Source organism: Dasypus novemcinctus, chromosome 8 (genome assembly GCF_030445035.2).
Source record: "Dasypus novemcinctus isolate mDasNov1 chromosome 8, mDasNov1.1.hap2, whole genome shotgun sequence".
NCBI classification, from domain to species: Eukaryota; Metazoa; Chordata; class Mammalia; order Cingulata; family Dasypodidae; genus Dasypus; species Dasypus novemcinctus.
The window spans coordinates 108781408-108799429 of record NC_080680.1 but is presented as its reverse complement, the minus strand read 5'-3'; the positions used below and the strand labels follow the sequence as shown (position 1 = coordinate 108799429).

The following is an 18022-nucleotide window of genomic DNA, read 5'->3' as shown; positions in this document are numbered from 1 at the left end:
AAGTGTCTCCAAATACTGCCAGATGTTCCCTGGGTGCAAAATTGCGTCCAATTGAGGACCATTGCCCTAGAAGATAATATTTAAGGTTGAAATACACTTTGTTTTGTACAATAGATTTAATTATTTGAAGAAAATTAATAAATGAAGTAATAAAAAATGAGATTAATTATTTGAAGATGAGGCAACGATTTAAAAATTTTTATCAGTTTAAAATGCAAATTTAAAATTAATAGAAGTGTAGCAATCCTAATTACTCAGAACGATTACAGATCAACTCATGAACTCCTTCTCTGCATTTGCTCTCTTAAACTATTTTCTCATATTTGCGTTTTCAGTATACAAATTATTGTCAAATACAATCTCATTAGATTTCCATTAGTAGTTGTCTGAGCTAGGATACATATTATATACCCACTGAAAAAGTGGAGGCTTATTTCCTGAGGTTGGAGAATGGGGGAGCCAGAACAAGAAGTGAGGACCTTTGACTTTGGCTCCTAGGCTTTTCCGCTGAGACACATTGTCCATTATTTTGATGTGGAGGTTCAGAAAAAAAGGGTAATGTTTTCAAGGTGTATCCTGCCTCTGGTATTAGGTATAGGCCAGCTGGGAATGTGGAGAGGAAATTAGCTTTTCATAAGTAATGTCTTTTTAAAATTTTGTGTTGTACTTAGAAAAGTGATTAAGAATCATTTTGTGAGATCCAAATGTTAATTTTACATCAATGGTCATTTTACTAAAAAAGACATTTTCTCTCCCCCCATGCCCTTTTTTTCTTTTCTTTTTTTTAGTAATTCCAGACACACTTACTGACATGGTTAATCAAATGACAGAGAAAGTAGGCTTGGTTCATGGGCTGCCTTATGTAGCAGACAGACAGGGCTTTGCTGCCACATTAGAACAGGTGAGTATGGTGGTCATAAATGATGTTCATGCTATCAGAACCCTAATCTAGAGGTTTGAGACTATTCCAAGTGTGAGAGTTGGGCTAGCTACCTGAAGTTAACTGTAGTAAGTCTGTTTAGGAACTTGCTATGTACTAGAATCCTTGTTGAAAGTAGCTGGTTTCAAGAGTGAGGAAATCCTTAGGCTGCCTGGAATCACTCACTGCTGAGCTCACTGCACTCTGGCAGTGAATTGATTGATGTGCACCAAGAAATCATCTTGAAGTTCATTGCCAACTAAACATGGTCTCGTCTTTCTCCTGATGGTCCTCATTTTCAGTGCTAGACTTTGACTTACGTAAAAAGATTTCTAATAATTAGCTGAAGAACTTATGTTTCTCATCTGTATTTTCCTTCAGCTTTTAAAGGAAATATAAACTTGAATGTGGGAAACTGTCAGTTATGAAAAAGGATAAGGAAGAAAAAAAACCAACCCATACCCTACCAGTTAGAAAAGTTCCTATTTTTAAATTGTTTTAGCATTTTAGCACATTCGGCTAGTATCCTAAAAACAGCTTGTTCCGTTAATTGCTTTCACTTACTTCATTTGCTTTCCCCACGTCATTAATACTTTTTCATAAAAGTGATTGTTTTTGACTGTATATACCATTGTCATATCTATGTCCCATACTTAACAGTTTCTGTACTGTTAAACATTTGGAGGGGGGAACTTGTCTTTATGTTATAGAAATATGATTTCAGTCTCTAAATATCCACTTGCTCTTAAGCATATTTGCATTTATATTCTTCTGAATTGATTACCACAGTTCTGAAGGGGTAAAGGTACATTGTGGGAACCTGCTTTCGACCTTTGGCAATTTGAACCGTGAACTCTTTCTTATATATAGCAGTATATTTATCTTCCTGCAAGAGATTATTAGTCTTAAGTAACAGAGTTTATGTTTAGTAAAAGAAACTCAGTGGCTGTCTTAAAACGATATACTGTGTATTCTTATTTACTACTTTATATTTTTGTTTTAGAAATATCCAAGTTGTTACATGTGTCAACAGTAAACATCTCCCAGAATACATCCACTCTCATAGTTTTTGTTAAAACCCTTCCTAGTCACTCTGCCATATTTAGAGCAGATGGAGATAGGCCAGAATAATTATTCCCATCTGCAAAGAAATCCTGGGAGTCTTCTACCCAGTCTCTAGTCTCACCTCATTCCTAAGGCCTCACTTAATAACTGCTTAAAGAGTTAGGATGTGGTGCTTCTGGTCTGAAAGTTTGGTTTGATTGTCTTACTGGGGCTTCATTGGAATTTGGGCATATAGGGTAGGTAGCAAGAATCATATTCTTAATTATTCCTTAGAATTCTCTTTTTTTGTGTGCTGTGTATGATTCTTGCCGTTGAGAAAGATAATTGCTCTCCAATTTATCCTAATTGGAGAAGGCAGCATAGCTAAAATGTAAAAATAACTAGGGTATTATATCTTAAAAGTAGAGTTGTTGACCATCTTTTTCTACCATTGATTTAACAGCTTGTGTTAAATCTCATGACTTCAAAGCATATCTAGGGAAAGGGCAGTAAGATGGGAGCTAGAATTTCAGTTTCTGTCTTGTTTATGAGAATCACATTGAGAAATAAAATTGGGCAACTTTGGAAGAAGTTCAGTGACTTGGGCAGAAAGCATCTAGCTATGATAGATACAAGAAAAGGAATTAAGAGTGCTTTGGTTTGCCCAAGGGCTGCTGATGCAAAGTACCAGAATTCTGTTGGCTTCTATAAAGGGAATTTTTTTGGGGGTAAGCACTCACAGTTCCAAGGCTATGAAAAGTCCAGCTTGAGGCAGTGCTTTCTCATCAAAGTCAGTTGCCATGTGTTGAAGCAAGATGGTGGGCATGGAGAGTTGATGTAGCTCAGTAGTTGAGCACCTGCTTCCCATGTACAAGGTCCTGGGTTCAACCCCGGGTACCCCCTTAAAAAATAGCAGGCAGTCTCTGCCTGGTGTCTCTTCCCTGTAAGGCTTCCTCTCTCAGGTTCAGCTGCTCCTTTTTCTACCCAGTTTCAGCTTCAAGCTGGCATCGGGTTTGTCTCTTTCTAAGCCTCACCTATATCAGTCTCGGCTGTTCTGCTCTTTTCTCAAGGTTACCTGTAAACGATCAGGCATATAGCAGGGCTGGTCTCCTCTTGAGCTGCTCCATGGACCCACCCTCTTGGGGGCTTCATACTTAAGCAATCCCCTCTCTCACACTGCAGAATCAAATATGCTGGCTCCCTTTTTTTTCTGTCTGTCTGAGTCTCTGTGCCTCCCATTACAACACATCCAGCAAGAGGGCAGAGATTCAATATGAATCGTGCCCCACTGATGTAATACAATCAAGTGTATCCTCACCCAGAGGAATAGATTAGTTTACAAATCTTTCTCTTTTTGAGTTTCATAAAAATAACTTCAAGCTGCCACTAAGAGAGATGATTTTCCTATATGTTAATAATCTTATATTATTTTAATATATATGTACATACATGTTATATTACATGAAAATCCTGAAAGTAGGATACATTAAATGTTTGTTAATATTTTATATATCAAAAATCGATATTTTTACGTATCTCATTTTATATCCAAAGTGAATTTTACAGTTTTAGAGAAGACAGTATCAACTTGAGAAAAGAATATACTTTTCCCTCCCATAAGTTATTATTTCTTTGTACTGGTGATAATTACAAGAGTAGTCAAACAAGTTATTGACCATCTGCTGTATGTAAAACACTATTATGCACCACCATTTTTCAGGTAGCTTGTGTAAGAATAATAGGATGTTTACTCACACCCATTCCAAGATGATGACTTACTAGGAAAGACAATTTGTAAACACCATACTTTAAAAATAAAATTCTAATTTTATACATATGTATTTTTTTGGCAGGTGTATTTTGGAACTTCACATCCAAGGTCTTATATCTCTGCTAATGTAACTGGTTTCAAATGTGTAACAGGAATGTCGTGTTTAATGAGAAAGGATGTGTTAGACCAAGCAGGAGGGCTCATAGCTTTTGCTCAATACATTGCTGAAGATTACTTTATGGCCAAAGCAATAGCTGACCGGTAAGAAGACTAAATTATATGGGCCTTAGTGTTTTCAGTACTTAACTTTTGTTGGTTTATTCTATTCTTTGAACCCATTGAATAAAGACTCTGATTTTATTTTTAACTAGTGAGTACAGAATAGATTAGTATTTTTAGAAAGTAATTCTAACAGTAATTATTTGTAGATATATACCAGTGAAGCAAGTGAATGTTCTGATCCTCTATTAACATGGTTTGAAGTGATTACAAAGAATCTTCTCTGTGATTGTGAATTTTCATTGGTATAGGTGTAAATTTCTATTTTCAGAAGAATTAAAATTATCAGTGCATAGTTCCTCAAAAGTTAAGCATAGAAATACCATATGAATGACCTGGCAATTCCACTCCTAGATATATTCTCCAAAGAATTGCAAACAGGGTCTCAAACATATACTTATACACCAATGTTCATAGCAGCATTATTCACTATAGCCAAAAGGTAGAAACAATACAAGTGTCCGTCAATAGATGAATGGGTAAACAAAATGTGCTATACACATACAGTGGAATGTTATTCAGCCATAAAAAGGAATGAAGTTCTGATACATGCTACAAGGTGGATGACCCTTGGAAATACTATGCTAAGTAAAATAAGGCAAAAACAGAAGGATAAATATTGTGTTTTCACATATATGAAATATCTAGAATAAGCACATTCATAGAGAGAAAGTAGATTAGAGGTTATAGGAGGAGGAGGGAATGGGGAATTATTGCTTAATGAGTACAGGTTTTCTCTTTGGGGTAATGAAAGTATTTTGTTAATGGCTGGTGGTGATTGTAGCACAGCATTATAAATGTAACTAATGCCACTGAATTATACTCTTAAATGGTTAAAATTGCAAATTTTATTACATATATGTCACCACAGTAAAACTTGAAAAAGTGTTATCAGTGCAGTCACAAACCAGTAAGGTACAAATTTAAAGAATATGATTCAAATTTTGAAATTTCTTAGATTGTTTAGTAGTTTGCTAGAAGCCACCTAATGATTCATATGGTTAACTTAATATTTCTCTATCATAAAATCATACTTGCTTATTTTTAAGGGGATCACTGCCTTATGTGAGAATATACTAAAAATATGGTATTTAAAGATTGAAATATGTTTTTAAAAATCTCTCATGTTAGTGTTCATAGTTCATGGTTTTACGATGTCTCCCATGAGATACACAATGCCATTTTTGCTTACATTTCTTATTGAATAGCCACACGCACGACTTTTTTGGACATAGTGATTAGAAACTAAACGGTGAAATACAGAGCACTTTCCAAATACAGTACTCTCTATTTTAGTGCTTTAGACTGAATGTTTTTTTCTTATTTCTGCCCCCCGATTTGTTGCTCTCTGTGTCCATTCGCTGTATGTGTTCTTCTGTGTCTGTTGTACTCTCATTAGGTGGCTCCGGGAACCTATCCTGGGACCTTCCGGAGTGGGAGAGGCGATCATTCTCTTGTTCCACCTCAGCTTCCTAGTTCGTTGCATCTCATATCATCTCATGTCTGTGTCTCTTTTTTGTTGCATCATCTTACTGCGTCCACTCTCTGTGTGTGCGGCACCACTTCTGGGCAGGCTGCTTTCCTGTATGGGGATGCACTCTGTTGTGTGGGGACCATTCCTTGCAAGTGGCAGCACTCCACGTCAGCCAGCTCATCACATGGGCCAGCAGCTGGGTGTCAAACCCTGGACCTCCTCTATGGTATAGATGGATGCTCTGTGTGTTGAGCCATATCCGCTTCCCTAAACTGCATTTTAAGTTTCTTAAAATGTAAGGGAGTTGTCATTCCTTTCAGCTCTTGAGATGATTCTACAGTGAGCCGGTATAATTGCTAACACATCTGTAACTACAATACACTCAAATAGGTAGTGTATAAATCCTGATGACTAGGCTCACCTGAACACCAGCAGTTACTTATACTTAGGCATGTGTACATGTGTCCATAGAATTTGTTCGTTTTCATTATAGCTCATTTTACAATTATCTTCATTTTCAGAGGTTGGAGGTTTGCCATGTCCACGCAAGTTGCAATGCAGAACTCTGGCTCATATTCAATTTCTCAGTTTCAATCCAGAATGATCAGGTAAATTAATTGCCTTTCTTCTTTTTGTACCTTGTTAAAAGAAAAGGGCAGGGGGGGTAAGGATTAATTTTTATATGGTCTAACTTGGTTTAAAAAAAGATATATGTATGTATATAAAGGGTTGGATATTTGTTTAGAAAGAGTATACCTTCTGTGTTAAATGAATGTTATGTCTAAATATTTTTTCTTTGCTGTATGATGATGAAGGCATTCAAAAAGACAGAGGGGAGCAGATGTAGCTCAAGTGGTTGAGGGCCTGCTTCCCGTGTATAGTCCCAGGTTGGATCCCCAGTACCTTCTAAGAAAGACAGATAAAAACAAAATAAACAAATGAAAAAACAAATTCTTATTGGGGAGCCAATGTAGCTCAGTGGTTGAGCCCCCTGCTTCCCACTTACAAGGTCCTGGGTTTAATGCCCAGTACCTCCTAAGAGGGTGTGGGGGGAAGACATTGAGACTTTGATTTTTTTTTTTCATATGTTAATCCGTGTTTTCTAAGTTTTCTACATTTCCTTGAATTTTTTAATCTTTATCAATGTAGGTCACACAAATAAATTTATAGACTTTTTCCTTTTATGTACTGAATACAAATAGAAAAGATTCAAATCAAGTTCTTTAAAAAGGAGAGCTTTTATACAAATAGATAGAGTTGATCATTTTGGGGAAAAATTTATCAGTCTTGAAACCAAGCTGTTGTTTCAAGTTTTCAAACCAGGCAGTCGTTTAAAAGTAATCCTTTTTACTTTTTTAGGTGGACCAAATTGCGAATTAACATGCTTCCTGCTACAATAATTTGTGAGCCAATTTCAGAATGCTTTGTTGCCAGTTTAATTATTGGATGGGCAGCCCACCATGTATTCAGATGGGACATTATGGTATTTTTCATGTGTCATTGTCTGGCATGGTTTATATTTGACTACATTCAACTCAGGGGTGTCCAGGTATGTGAATAGGCATGAAAAGGTTGGCAGTTACTTGGTGGAACTAAAACTATTTTAATTTAGAAAAGGTTGAAGATAATCTATGGGCAGATCTTCACCTCCCATTAAAGGTTAATACCTGGTTTAAACATTACTTTCCCTAGTGGAATGTTGGTACAAAATTATCTTGAATTTCAAGTCTTGGTAATAAAATCACTTTTATTAAGGCTGCACAGAAAAGATATTAAACAAGTCAGAGAGTATTCAAACTAAGAATACTTTAGGATAGTATTTGTTTAAATGCTTCTCCTACTCAAAATTAACATTTTCTTAAACAGTATAGCATGGCAGTTGAATTACCTAAAGAAGTAGACTTAATTTTATGTAGTATACATAGGGTGAAATCTAAGAATTTCATTTCTCAGTATGTCTTTAGTCTAACAGTAGATTGTTGTTTTTTTTCAATTCCTAGGGTGGCACACTGTGTTTTTCAAAACTTGATTATGCAGTAGCTTGGTTCATCCGCGAATCTATGACAATATATATTTTTTTGTCTGCATTATGGGATCCCACTATAAGCTGGAGAACTGGTCGCTATAGATTGCGCTGTGGAGGCACAGCAGAGGAAATCCTGGACGTATAACTACAGCTTTGTGACTGTACATAAAGGAAAAAAGAGAAATTATAAATTATGTTTCTATAAATGCTTTTAAAGATCTACCTTCAATAGTTTTATCACATGTACATTTTGGTATCTGTTCTTTAATTTATTGCATGGCACTTGGCATCTGTGGGAAAAAAACAACAAAGAACACATCTGTAGTCTTGGCCAAATGGATTACTTTATTTTGTGGAAATAGAGAATCGAGAATTGGTTCTAGGAACCTGGGTTTGTTTTTTGTTGTTGTCGTTGTTTGTTTAGTTTTTAAAAGAAAATATATATATAAATATATGAATGCTCTGCAACAAACACTATGACAGTATCCTTCAGTAGAGAAAGTTTCTTATTTGTGAGTACACTCTTTTAGAACATTTTTTGGGTTTAGAAAAGACTAGAAGGTAACCAGTTTTCATGTCTAAAGTGGATTACTTTTATGCAATGAATAACCCAGAGTGAGGTACTAACTGAGAAACTTTTTCATGCTTTATGCCTACCTCTTGTAGTTGTTGCAGAGCAAATATAAACGGTAATAAGATAGCTAGGCCTTGCAAAAACAAACAGAAAAACCTAATAATAATAATAAAAGAGCTGGAGTCTAGTATTTATATGAATCTGTGAGAGATATTTTTTTGGTCCCACTGCAATGAACCAAAAGTTGCCGAGGTTGTTTTTTAATTGTAGCCATGTACTGAAGGCATCTTTTTGACCAACTCTTGTTGGTTCTGTCTTGAACCATTGTTAATCACTGTGCTGTAATTAGTATAGCTAAACCTTTTCCTGCTTCTCACCTGACCCAGCCCATCTTTTCTTAACTTTTTTTCAGGGGGAACTGGGGCGGCTTTGTTTTAGTGTGAATGGATGTTTTGAAAGTTGTGAGGAAAAATGAATTTCAGACACATTTCACACATGAGCTATTTTCTTACACAGTATGTCTTATTGTTAATAAGAATGTAATTTCATGATACAGGTATTTAATATCTTTTTAAAGTAACTATTCTAGCCATCGATAAGTGAATTGCAGTAGAGTATTAAGAGGGACAAGATGAGTTTTACCGTTAAATTTAATCAGTATCAAACTAAGTCTACTGTGTGTGTGAATGTGTGTTGTGGGGTGTTTTTGTTGTTTTTGTTTTGTTTTTTACAATTTGCTTAGTCTGATGTTATTTAAATTGGATTTTTTGTATTCCAGTTTGTATGACAAAGTAGACTAGTTCAGTGCTGTTGTAAATGCATGCTGTATTTCACTTTTCTCTTCCCATCATGCCGCTAAACTTGCTCGTCAGGTTGTGCTTAGCTTGTGGTGAACTGGACTTGTTTTTGTCTTAAAAGAATAGGCAACAATGTAAGGTACAGTGCATAAGCCTTTTCTTTTCTTTTTTTTTTTCTGTAGTGGTCTTTATGCTTTTTCTTTAGAATTGAATGGCATGTTGTCCATACAATGCCTACAGCAGGGCTAACACTGGCAATATGGCAGCTTGAAATTCTAAGTTACTATAATTTCCATGTCAAAGCATGATGTGTAGCACATTAGCAATAACTCCGTATTTATAGAAAATGGACACTTTTTCACTTCACTGAGCCAATTCATTTAATTGTTGAATGTCTATATTCATGGTTTAAATTGCATTATATCTATAAATGTGTATATACTGTGTATACGCATTATGGCATTACATTTAAGCTCATTTCTGGGCCAAAATGCTTCATCTTTTTTTTTTTTTGCCTTATGATGAATTTGTTTGGAGGGCATTTTCTTCATGAACAAAGGCTTTGATGCATTTTCCTTTCTTTACGTGAATTGGGGTAGTACAATCCCTGAGGGAAGTTGCACAGTGAAAACCAGTCTAGTTGTGACCCACTACGTGTTTATTTTTTAAATCACTATTATGCAGGTTGAATTTTGCTGACCATGTTTGTAAATTGTTGGTTTGTTTCATGAAGTTTGGTTGATGCCATCCTTTGCACTGTTGAAGTGAAATCTTGCTTATTACTTAGCGTTATGCTGATTTCAGTATGAGCAATGTAACAACACAACCAAAATGGCCGGACAGACTTCTTGTGTTTTGTAAATATAAAAAAACGACTGTTCTGTTCTGTATGTGTGCTTTACGTGGTAGTAGAGTATTTCCTTCAAATGAAGCTTCATGTAAGCAGACGAAATTATTCATTGGTTAGCAGTTTTGGAATGATGATTAAGTGGTAAGAAATACAGATGTTGAAGAAAGCATCACAACAGAACTGTAGGAGTCTAAATTTAATGAACTGTCAAAAAATAAATAAAAACAAGTGTCTAGAATATTTTGTTTTATTTAAAAATCATTGTGCTAAGTTTTTGTTCAAAAAATAAAAATTTGAATACAATCTGAACATTAGCATTAATGTGTTTTTATTTACAGTCTTTCCTTTTATTTTTATATTTTGATAGATAATCTAATATGCTCCACCTTTACATCAGAAATACTAGAAGAGGTCTGTCAAGTGTTATTTTTGAAATCTTCCTTTTGCCTGTGTTACAAACAGACCTATGACTTAATGTAGGCCTTTTCTATCTTGATTTGCATGTTAGCATTACTGGGAGAACTTCAAAAATATTTTTACAGATGCCTGGGCCCTGCTCCCAGAGATTCTGTTTTAATTATTCTGGGGTAGGACCTGAGTTTGGCTCTTGATTCTACAACGCAGCCTGGATTGAGAACCACTGGCCTAAAATAACATTTAGAAAAAACTCAGTGGTCTCTTTGGCCTCCAATCCCTGGACTACAATCTGAATTCCTGCTCTTAGAGCTTACCATTCTGATGGCTAGGAAAGGCAAAATCCAAGGAAAGGAATGGGATGGTGTTGCTGCTTGAGACCTAACAGGGGATAGATTAAGTCACACCCCACAAACCATCCAGGACCAATCACCTCCCAGGTAAGGGACTTCCCTTAACTGGAGAGGAAACCCCAGGGGAGGAAGAATCTAAAAGAGATCTAGCACCTTGCTCAGGTAAATGAGCTCATTGCTCCTGCTTTCTAAAGTGTTCGTTATCTTTTTGCCTGAGCTTGCCACACCTGCCCATCATGTCAGCTCACTATCTTGCTCATCCTCTTTAGGAGGCACTAGAAACCTCTGTTCCCTGCTTTGTTGTGTCTGTCATTATGTTTTTCTTCCCTTGCCTCGTGTTGCATCAGCTTGCTGTCTTCTTTAGGAGGCACAAGAAACTGAAGCAGGGACCTCCCATGTGGTATTTGGGAGCTCAATTGCTGGAGCCACATCCACTTCCCTAAATACATTGTTGATAGGGAAGTTTACTACATACCACAAGACCATGTAAGTGGAAATCGTTCAGACATTTCCTTTTAGAATATATTAGGATACAGTGCTTGAATTATTCATTATCAGTTATAAGTTATGACCACATCACCATTTTGTTGAAAGGAACACAAATACTGCAAAATGGTGAGCAAAATGGTGAGCAACTATCCTACAGAGATGCACAGATAAGCATTTGACTGGGTAATTTGCCCAAAAAATATTAATGTCTGTAAGATATTTTAAAATCATTGTTCAACCTTTTCTGAAAACAAAATAACATATTTTTAACAGCGTTTTTTTTTTTTTTTTTTTTTTTTTTAAAGCAATGAGTTGCCTAAGATCCGAAATGGGCTCACCTCTGTGTGGCCCCTCCTTAGTCTTGGAAGAGATTGGCAGAGACTGTTGATGTCTGAGGTAGTTTCAAGTGGTTTGGGGTTGAGACTATTAGTCTTCAAAACCACCCCTTGCTGACAGCATGGACTTGTAATTACCTAATTTAAACAATTTGGGGGTACTATTTTATGTACAGGACTGAACGTATCTGCATCATGCTCCTGTTGCAGGTGAGCCACCTTGTTTTGCCTTTGTTTCTTTGCCCTTATCACAGCCCTGGAACTTCTGTCTTCCCTTCTGACTCATCAACCCAGGACTGCTGGAGGAAAATAGGCAGGATGCTCGAGAAGTCAAGCAGACCGATGGCTGCAGGTCAGGAACATGGGAAAAGAATGGAATTAGAAGTGAGGACTTTGGAGTAATTTCCGTAGAGGTGACATGACAGTAAATGAAGTTGTGTATGTAAAGTATAGTGATGGTTAGTTCCCTGCTCATGCCAAAGATAAAAGAAGTAGCAAAAGGAGTTTCACAGGTGCTTTGGAAAGAGATTTCAAGATGTCAGTGGGAGATCATGGACAATAAGGATAAAAAAAGACTGGGGAGTTCTGGAGCAGTCATATCCTCCCACAGTACTACCAGTGCATCATTTTAAGTATTAATGGCAAGGTACCGGCATACAAGTAATATACCCTGTGCTAGTTCTCTAGGGCTGCCATAACTAAGGACTACAAATTGTATGGCTTGAATTAATTCCCTCAGTTCTGGAGACCACACATCCAAAATCAAGGCCTTAGCAGGGTTGCTTCCTTTGGAAGCTCTGGGAGTGGAGAATCAGTTCCTTCTCTCTCCTAGTTTCTGGGGCTTAAGCCACATCTGCTCGCCCTTGTGCTTTTGTGCCAGTAAAACTGTTTTGAGAACAGCCAGCCATTCCTGGGAAGCTAGTTAAGCAGGGTAAGAGTGGAAATCAGATTATTTGGATTTTTGGAATATGTGAAGAAGAAATGAAATCAATGGGTGCAGATATTTAGAAACTGCAACAGGGATTTTACTTAAGTGTCTACAAGTTATAGACACCTTTTTTTTTTTTTGGCGAGGCAGAAAACTGCTTTCTTGATTTTTATTTCAAAAGTACACAAGGTCACAAAACTAGAGCAAGTTTTGATTTTATATTTTGTTTTTACAAATTTCAAAATCTGCACCAATGGATACTTCAACCAGAAACTTTAAATACAAAATCATTTTAAAACTGACACCATCAAAGTTTGTCTGAAGTGTCAAAATACGTTTTCTCAGTAGTACAAGTGTATTTACTAAAATTCTCAGGGACAAGAATAAGTGAATCAATAAATTGGGGTTTTCTCAACACTTGGGTCATTAAAAAAAAATTAATAGAAAACAAAGTTCTCTCTTGATTGGAGTTTTTAGTGTCCATCTCCCAAGCCAAATCCAACTGATAGTCACCATAATTTTAAATTCATCATACTTTTAAATTACGAAATAGGGTACTTTGTAAAACTTGATTTTCATTACTATTAAGAGGTCAGATGCAACAAATATTTGCTGGTATTATCAGCCATAAAATGAATGATTGCCCTGAAGAGACATAAACAGAATCACAGTTCACAGGTTTATTTATTATTATTCCATTTCTATAATTTATAAATGGAAGTTGTGTTCAGCTATGGACAATAGGCAAAAGAGTAATAAGTCCTAATGCAGAATGTGTTGCCTTTATTGCAGGAATAACCAAAGGCATTTGAAATCTTGCTTAGTACATTTACACAACTAAACACAGGAATGTTATAAAGTTATATGTACATATATATAATGTCACAAGGCACTAAAAAAATTGTGCCTCTGTTTTCTACAAAGTATTATATGATACATCAAAGCATTAACCACATAAAATGAACTTTTTCTGTTCACACTAGAATAAGACACTTGAAAGCTCTACACACTGTTGACATGAAAATTAGGGGAAAAAATACACATAATTTCAAATTTACATGCTACATACACACACACAAGACACCAAGAATAGTTATTCTAAGAGGCCACACATTACAGAATTTGAAATCCAACTTCATGCAATGGGTTCTTTTTATATTGAATAAGAATGTTTACTTGTCCCTTGAGCTAATGTTCCAAATTTCTAGTACTCAATCTTAAATATTTATTGAACTGAGGAATGGAAAAAGTAACCACATAAATTGATGCTCTTATCTTGAGGCAAAGAAGTATATTTCTTCATATCCACAATCTGCATGGATAGTGGTTTGAGTTTCTTCAAATTAACAATTCCCACCTCCCAAGACAGACTCAGGCTGTGTTTCATTGTAACAACACAGCAGACAGCTCAAATTGAAAGCAAGTTATTTCTCTCATAAGTGAGACTTTTTCTTTCCAACAGGGGAAATAAGGTTGTCAATAACAAAAACAATACCTGAAAGCTACTCTGTATTCAAGACCCAGAACCACACAGCCCCAGTTCTTTTTATCCAATGTAACTGAAAAAGATGGTATCTAGTCTCTAGGTATAATGTGGAATCGAACAGTTTTGCTTCGAAGATAACAATGCTATCCTTGGCTGGTGGTGTTTGTCTTTCTAACAGAAATGCTTTAATAACAATTTTTTGTTGAGCTCCTTGATAAGTTATAGTAATTCTAGAACAAATATCTGACTGGGTCAAGTGAAATGATCAGTGAGAATTTGGGGGAAGTTATCAGTGATTTTCTGACCTTTGCATCAACTGCAATTTGCAATGAAAGTAGCTGGAGACAAAAGGCTAAAAGACTAAGTTGTCTCCTAAACTTAATCACACCCAATAAGTCTCTTCAGGTTACACAAGTGATTTTTTATGAGCTTCATTCTCATGCTGTGGTTGCTATAGATCTAACTTGAAAGCCTTTCTGGAAGAGCTTATTGGAAGCCAAATCCTAGAAGGAAAGGTCTTGCACATGTCCATCTTTTGTAGTATGTTCTACTTGGATTAATAACGTAGTCTTCATTATATAAAAATCAAGAATAGGAAGGATCAAAACTTATAAAAGTTTCTGATCTGCTTTTTATTTATTCTTAAAATATAAATAAATGAAATTAGTATAAAGGAGGCCAGGAATCTGGTATTAAAAAAGAGCTACTGTTATAAAATCAGAAGGATGAATGCAGTCAAAGAGTGCTGGGGATATTGAAATTTTTTTATCTTTATGAATAGCACAATCATTTAAGTTACATCTGAAAATCACAGAGAAGAGGCAAGATTGACAGTGAGGATAGAAAGGTATCACAGTGATGTGTTTGGAAACAGTACCTTCACCTCTAACAGCTGAAAGGTGATCGATAGTTCATAGGCACCAGAAATTCATATTAAAAATTAAATTACCCAAAAGGCACAAATGAAAAGGTTAGCACAAGTATAGCTATAATTTTAGGCAAGGTGAAGAACCTATTTTTAAAAATGTTTCCAAATGTGAAACTGTACACTAATCCATTACACATACATTCAGCTTAAGCATACCATGAAAAAATATGCACAATAGTCTGTCTAATCTCAAATTCATGCCAACATTTAATTACTAATATGGCATTTACCAAAACAGCACCCAAAATGTTAACAGAAACCTAGTCCCTAATAAAATCTAGGGAAAAGATTTTAGAGCTAGTGAAATAATTTATTGCAGACCAATACTATGTACATTCTACTATATCCACACTTCCTCCCAGTCTTATGGGAAATACAATAAATTTACTTTCTTCCTCTGACAGCACTGAACACATTTGGCAGTTTGGAGCATTCTTTTTGCTCCTTTTTATTTATTTTCCTTTAATTATTTTTAAGAAAAAAAATCTCTCACAAAATTAAGACAAACTTTTTTAAAGCTCAACTTGACTCTGGATGAAACTACACACAAAAAAAAACATGTTGGCCATACTTAGCAATGGTACAGCCTCCCAGTATTCTTAGAAGATAAAATATACATCAAAAACACAAAATATGGTATATGGGGACCTCAATTTTTTAATGTGATATTTTTTAAAAAAGGAAAAAAAAATAAAATAAAACCACTGAACTAGAAAAAAATTAATTTGGAGCCAGTAATTAGGAGATTTCAACTATAATTGCCAAATAATAAATGTATAATCCTTTTTTATTACCAGAAAAATATCACCGGAAGTGTAAAGACAGGTTTAGTTGGCAACAGCCATTCATTTTTAAGAGCCTTGTTCAGTGAGTTCCATGAATAAAACACACTAACTAAACCCTACGTCCTGGCCTGGCCAGTTGCAGTTCTGAAGACCACTACAGACTGCAAGGCCTCATGTCACTCATCAGTAAAATTCATCCCCACTATTGCACCTCGTGTCGCTGACAGCTTTTTCTAACTGAACTGATAGGAATTCATTTACTTTAGCAAATAAAAGCCTATTATGTCTCTATTGCCTGTAGCAGTCTATCAATTAAGTACATCATTTCATAGACAAGGTTTATGAATTACTGATTCCGAAGTAAAACTAATAATTTCTAGAACACGGTAGTATTTTATATGTTATTAGAACCACACTTCAACACAGGTTTTAAAGAATAAAAACAAGAACAAACATATACGTATATAAGTATTTTTGCCATGAAAGTTTCTTTACTAATTTGAGGGTGGGGGTGGAGGTGGGGCAACTACTGGCTCATAAAGTGAGAAAGGCATCCTGAAATTAATGGTAGAAATTATAAAGTACCACTTTTAGATGATTCAAGTGTCAACCTGGTGTGCACGTAAGTTCAGTTTCTTCACCTATCATTTCATATTCAAAGTGCTACATATTACTCAAATATTTAATCACCTATAAAATAAAAATCCTAAAGAAAATTCATCTTTTTTATTTGGTGAATTTATCTTCAGTAACTTTAACCCTTTACTGTTTCAATATAACCAAACTAAACTTTTTGAAGTAAATGTCTTACGGTCTCTGATGAACTTCTTTTTGATATATTTTAAGTATGGTGACCTAATTTGGAACAGAATAGGTTTTCATATCCAAGAGAAGAAAAGAAAGATGGAGAACTTAGAGGAAAGGCATGGAAGTTCTCATACTAGAGACCCATCCTCACTCAGTGTTGGAATATCACAGGCAACTCTCCCATTCTACTCAGATTAGGGACAGCTACCCTGGCAGGCTCGAGAGTTGGGCTCTGAGAAGGGTGTTCAAAATCTTCACTCCGGGCTTGGTTATATTGAGTCTTGGAATATTCTTCCATGTTGGAAGGAGATGTGGCTCTCAGGGATGAGTGACTGCGGCCGATGTAGCTCCTGGCTGAGGACAGGCGGCTCCTTGGCAGAGGCACATCTTCCCTGATTTCACGATGTACTTCTTTTTCACATTTTTCTTCTCTGCGCTTTTTACGACAGCAAAGGGGGATGAGACCAGTGAGCAAAAGAGCAAGCAGTGTTCCTCTAATAGCCCCCACAATTGTTGCAGGTCCACTTGAAGGAGGAACAACATCCAGGCATAGCAGGCACTGTCAGAACCCACATTGTTCCTGACTGTATAACGGTATGTCCCAGAATATTCAGCAGTGGCATTTTCCATAGATACAATACGTGAAGTCATCTCTGATAACCATGAGCTGGGCATTTTCTGTGAGACAATTTTTGCCATTCATTTTGTAATGGAAGAGAACCTTCTTTCAGTTCACATGTTAGAGTCAGTTCCCATTTCTAATGATCCATCGGCATAGCACCTTATACCCGAAGGCTTAACAAGAACTGTGAGCTGAATCTTTTTATTTCCAACTCCAGGAGCTTTTTTCACTTTGGATTGATATGTACCAATATCTGAGAACTGTAAATTGGTTATATTTATTGATGCATCGCCAGATTTGAGATCACTACTTGTAAAATCCACTCGTCCTGTCAGACCTTGATGGCAGGCATAATAAATTTTGTCTCCGGAATACAGAATAATCCCTTCATCCACTCGATTATCTGTTGGTGGTAGCAGCCAATAGGTTTCTAGCGGTCCCTCAGGGTAAATTTGCATGGCAAACAGGCAATTTCCCCTACGGTCTTTTCAGTCATTTGTTCAGCAGGTATTATACGCAAAACTTCTGGTTAAATGCGGGACTCCTCATAGGAGCAGGCCGCGCAGCGGAAGCGCCAGGGCGGCGGCGCGGCGGCGCACGGGGGCTGCAGGCGGGCGGCCCTCGCTCGTTCTCGCTCTGGGTCTAGCGCTCCTCGCGCCCCGCGCGCTCCCGCCTGGCTCGCGGCTGCGGCAGCATCTCTGCAGGTAAAACGCGTCACTTCCGGGCCGGGGGCGTGCTTCGTTCCCTGCGGCGCGAGCCTGGTCCTTTCGCCGCGTGGGGTTATGGGGGCTTGCGGGGAGCGGTCCTGGGGCCGGGCACTCTCCCGCCCTCAGCGCGAGGCCTCCGGGAGCTGGGACTGGGGTGCTAGCGCGCCGCCCTCTCCCCACCCCCGCCAGCTTTTTAAGGGCCTGGGCTTTGCATAACTTAGTAACCATTTTCGTATCCATTTGTCTTTTCACCAGTCCATACTCTCCAGTGCTTTCCCATAATAGTCACTCAGAAAATGTCGATTATTATTAGTCAAGGAGGAACCCCTGAATTTTGGTTTCGTATGTTACTTAACACCTATTCACCTTTTCACTGCGTGAGCAATGCATTTGCTATTTTATCTCCACCCACCTCCCCCACGCACACACACGCA

At 36.9% G+C, this 18022-nt stretch overlaps 1 protein-coding gene, 1 long non-coding RNA gene and 1 pseudogene across 3 annotated transcripts in view; 2 read left to right on the top strand and 1 right to left on the bottom strand.

Annotated features, from left to right (window-relative positions):
- UGCG (UDP-glucose ceramide glucosyltransferase) overlaps positions 1-10043 on the top strand; it is a 36067-nt gene extending 26024 nt beyond the window's left edge. Inside the window, exons 5-9 of the mRNA XM_058302541.2 lie at positions 789-901; positions 3817-3995; positions 6009-6095; positions 6847-7036; positions 7488-10043. Coding sequence (XP_058158524.1) covers positions 789-901; positions 3817-3995; positions 6009-6095; positions 6847-7036; positions 7488-7658 — 740 coding nt within the window. The 3' untranslated portion in view covers positions 7659-10043. The remainder of the gene's footprint in view (positions 1-788; positions 902-3816; positions 3996-6008; positions 6096-6846; positions 7037-7487) is intronic.
- Positions 10044-16306: 6263 nt separating this feature from the next.
- On the bottom strand, positions 16307-17410 carry LOC101413486 (coxsackievirus and adenovirus receptor homolog pseudogene; annotated as a pseudogene).
- A 104-nt stretch (positions 17411-17514) lies between these two features.
- The window catches only part of LOC105746119 (uncharacterized), a 32431-nt gene continuing 31923 nt past the window's right edge, over positions 17515-18022 (top strand). For both annotated transcript variants that reach the window (XR_011649496.1, XR_011649495.1), the window contains exon 1: positions 17515-17585. This is a non-coding gene — a long non-coding RNA (uncharacterized lncRNA). The remainder of the gene's footprint in view (positions 17586-18022) is intronic.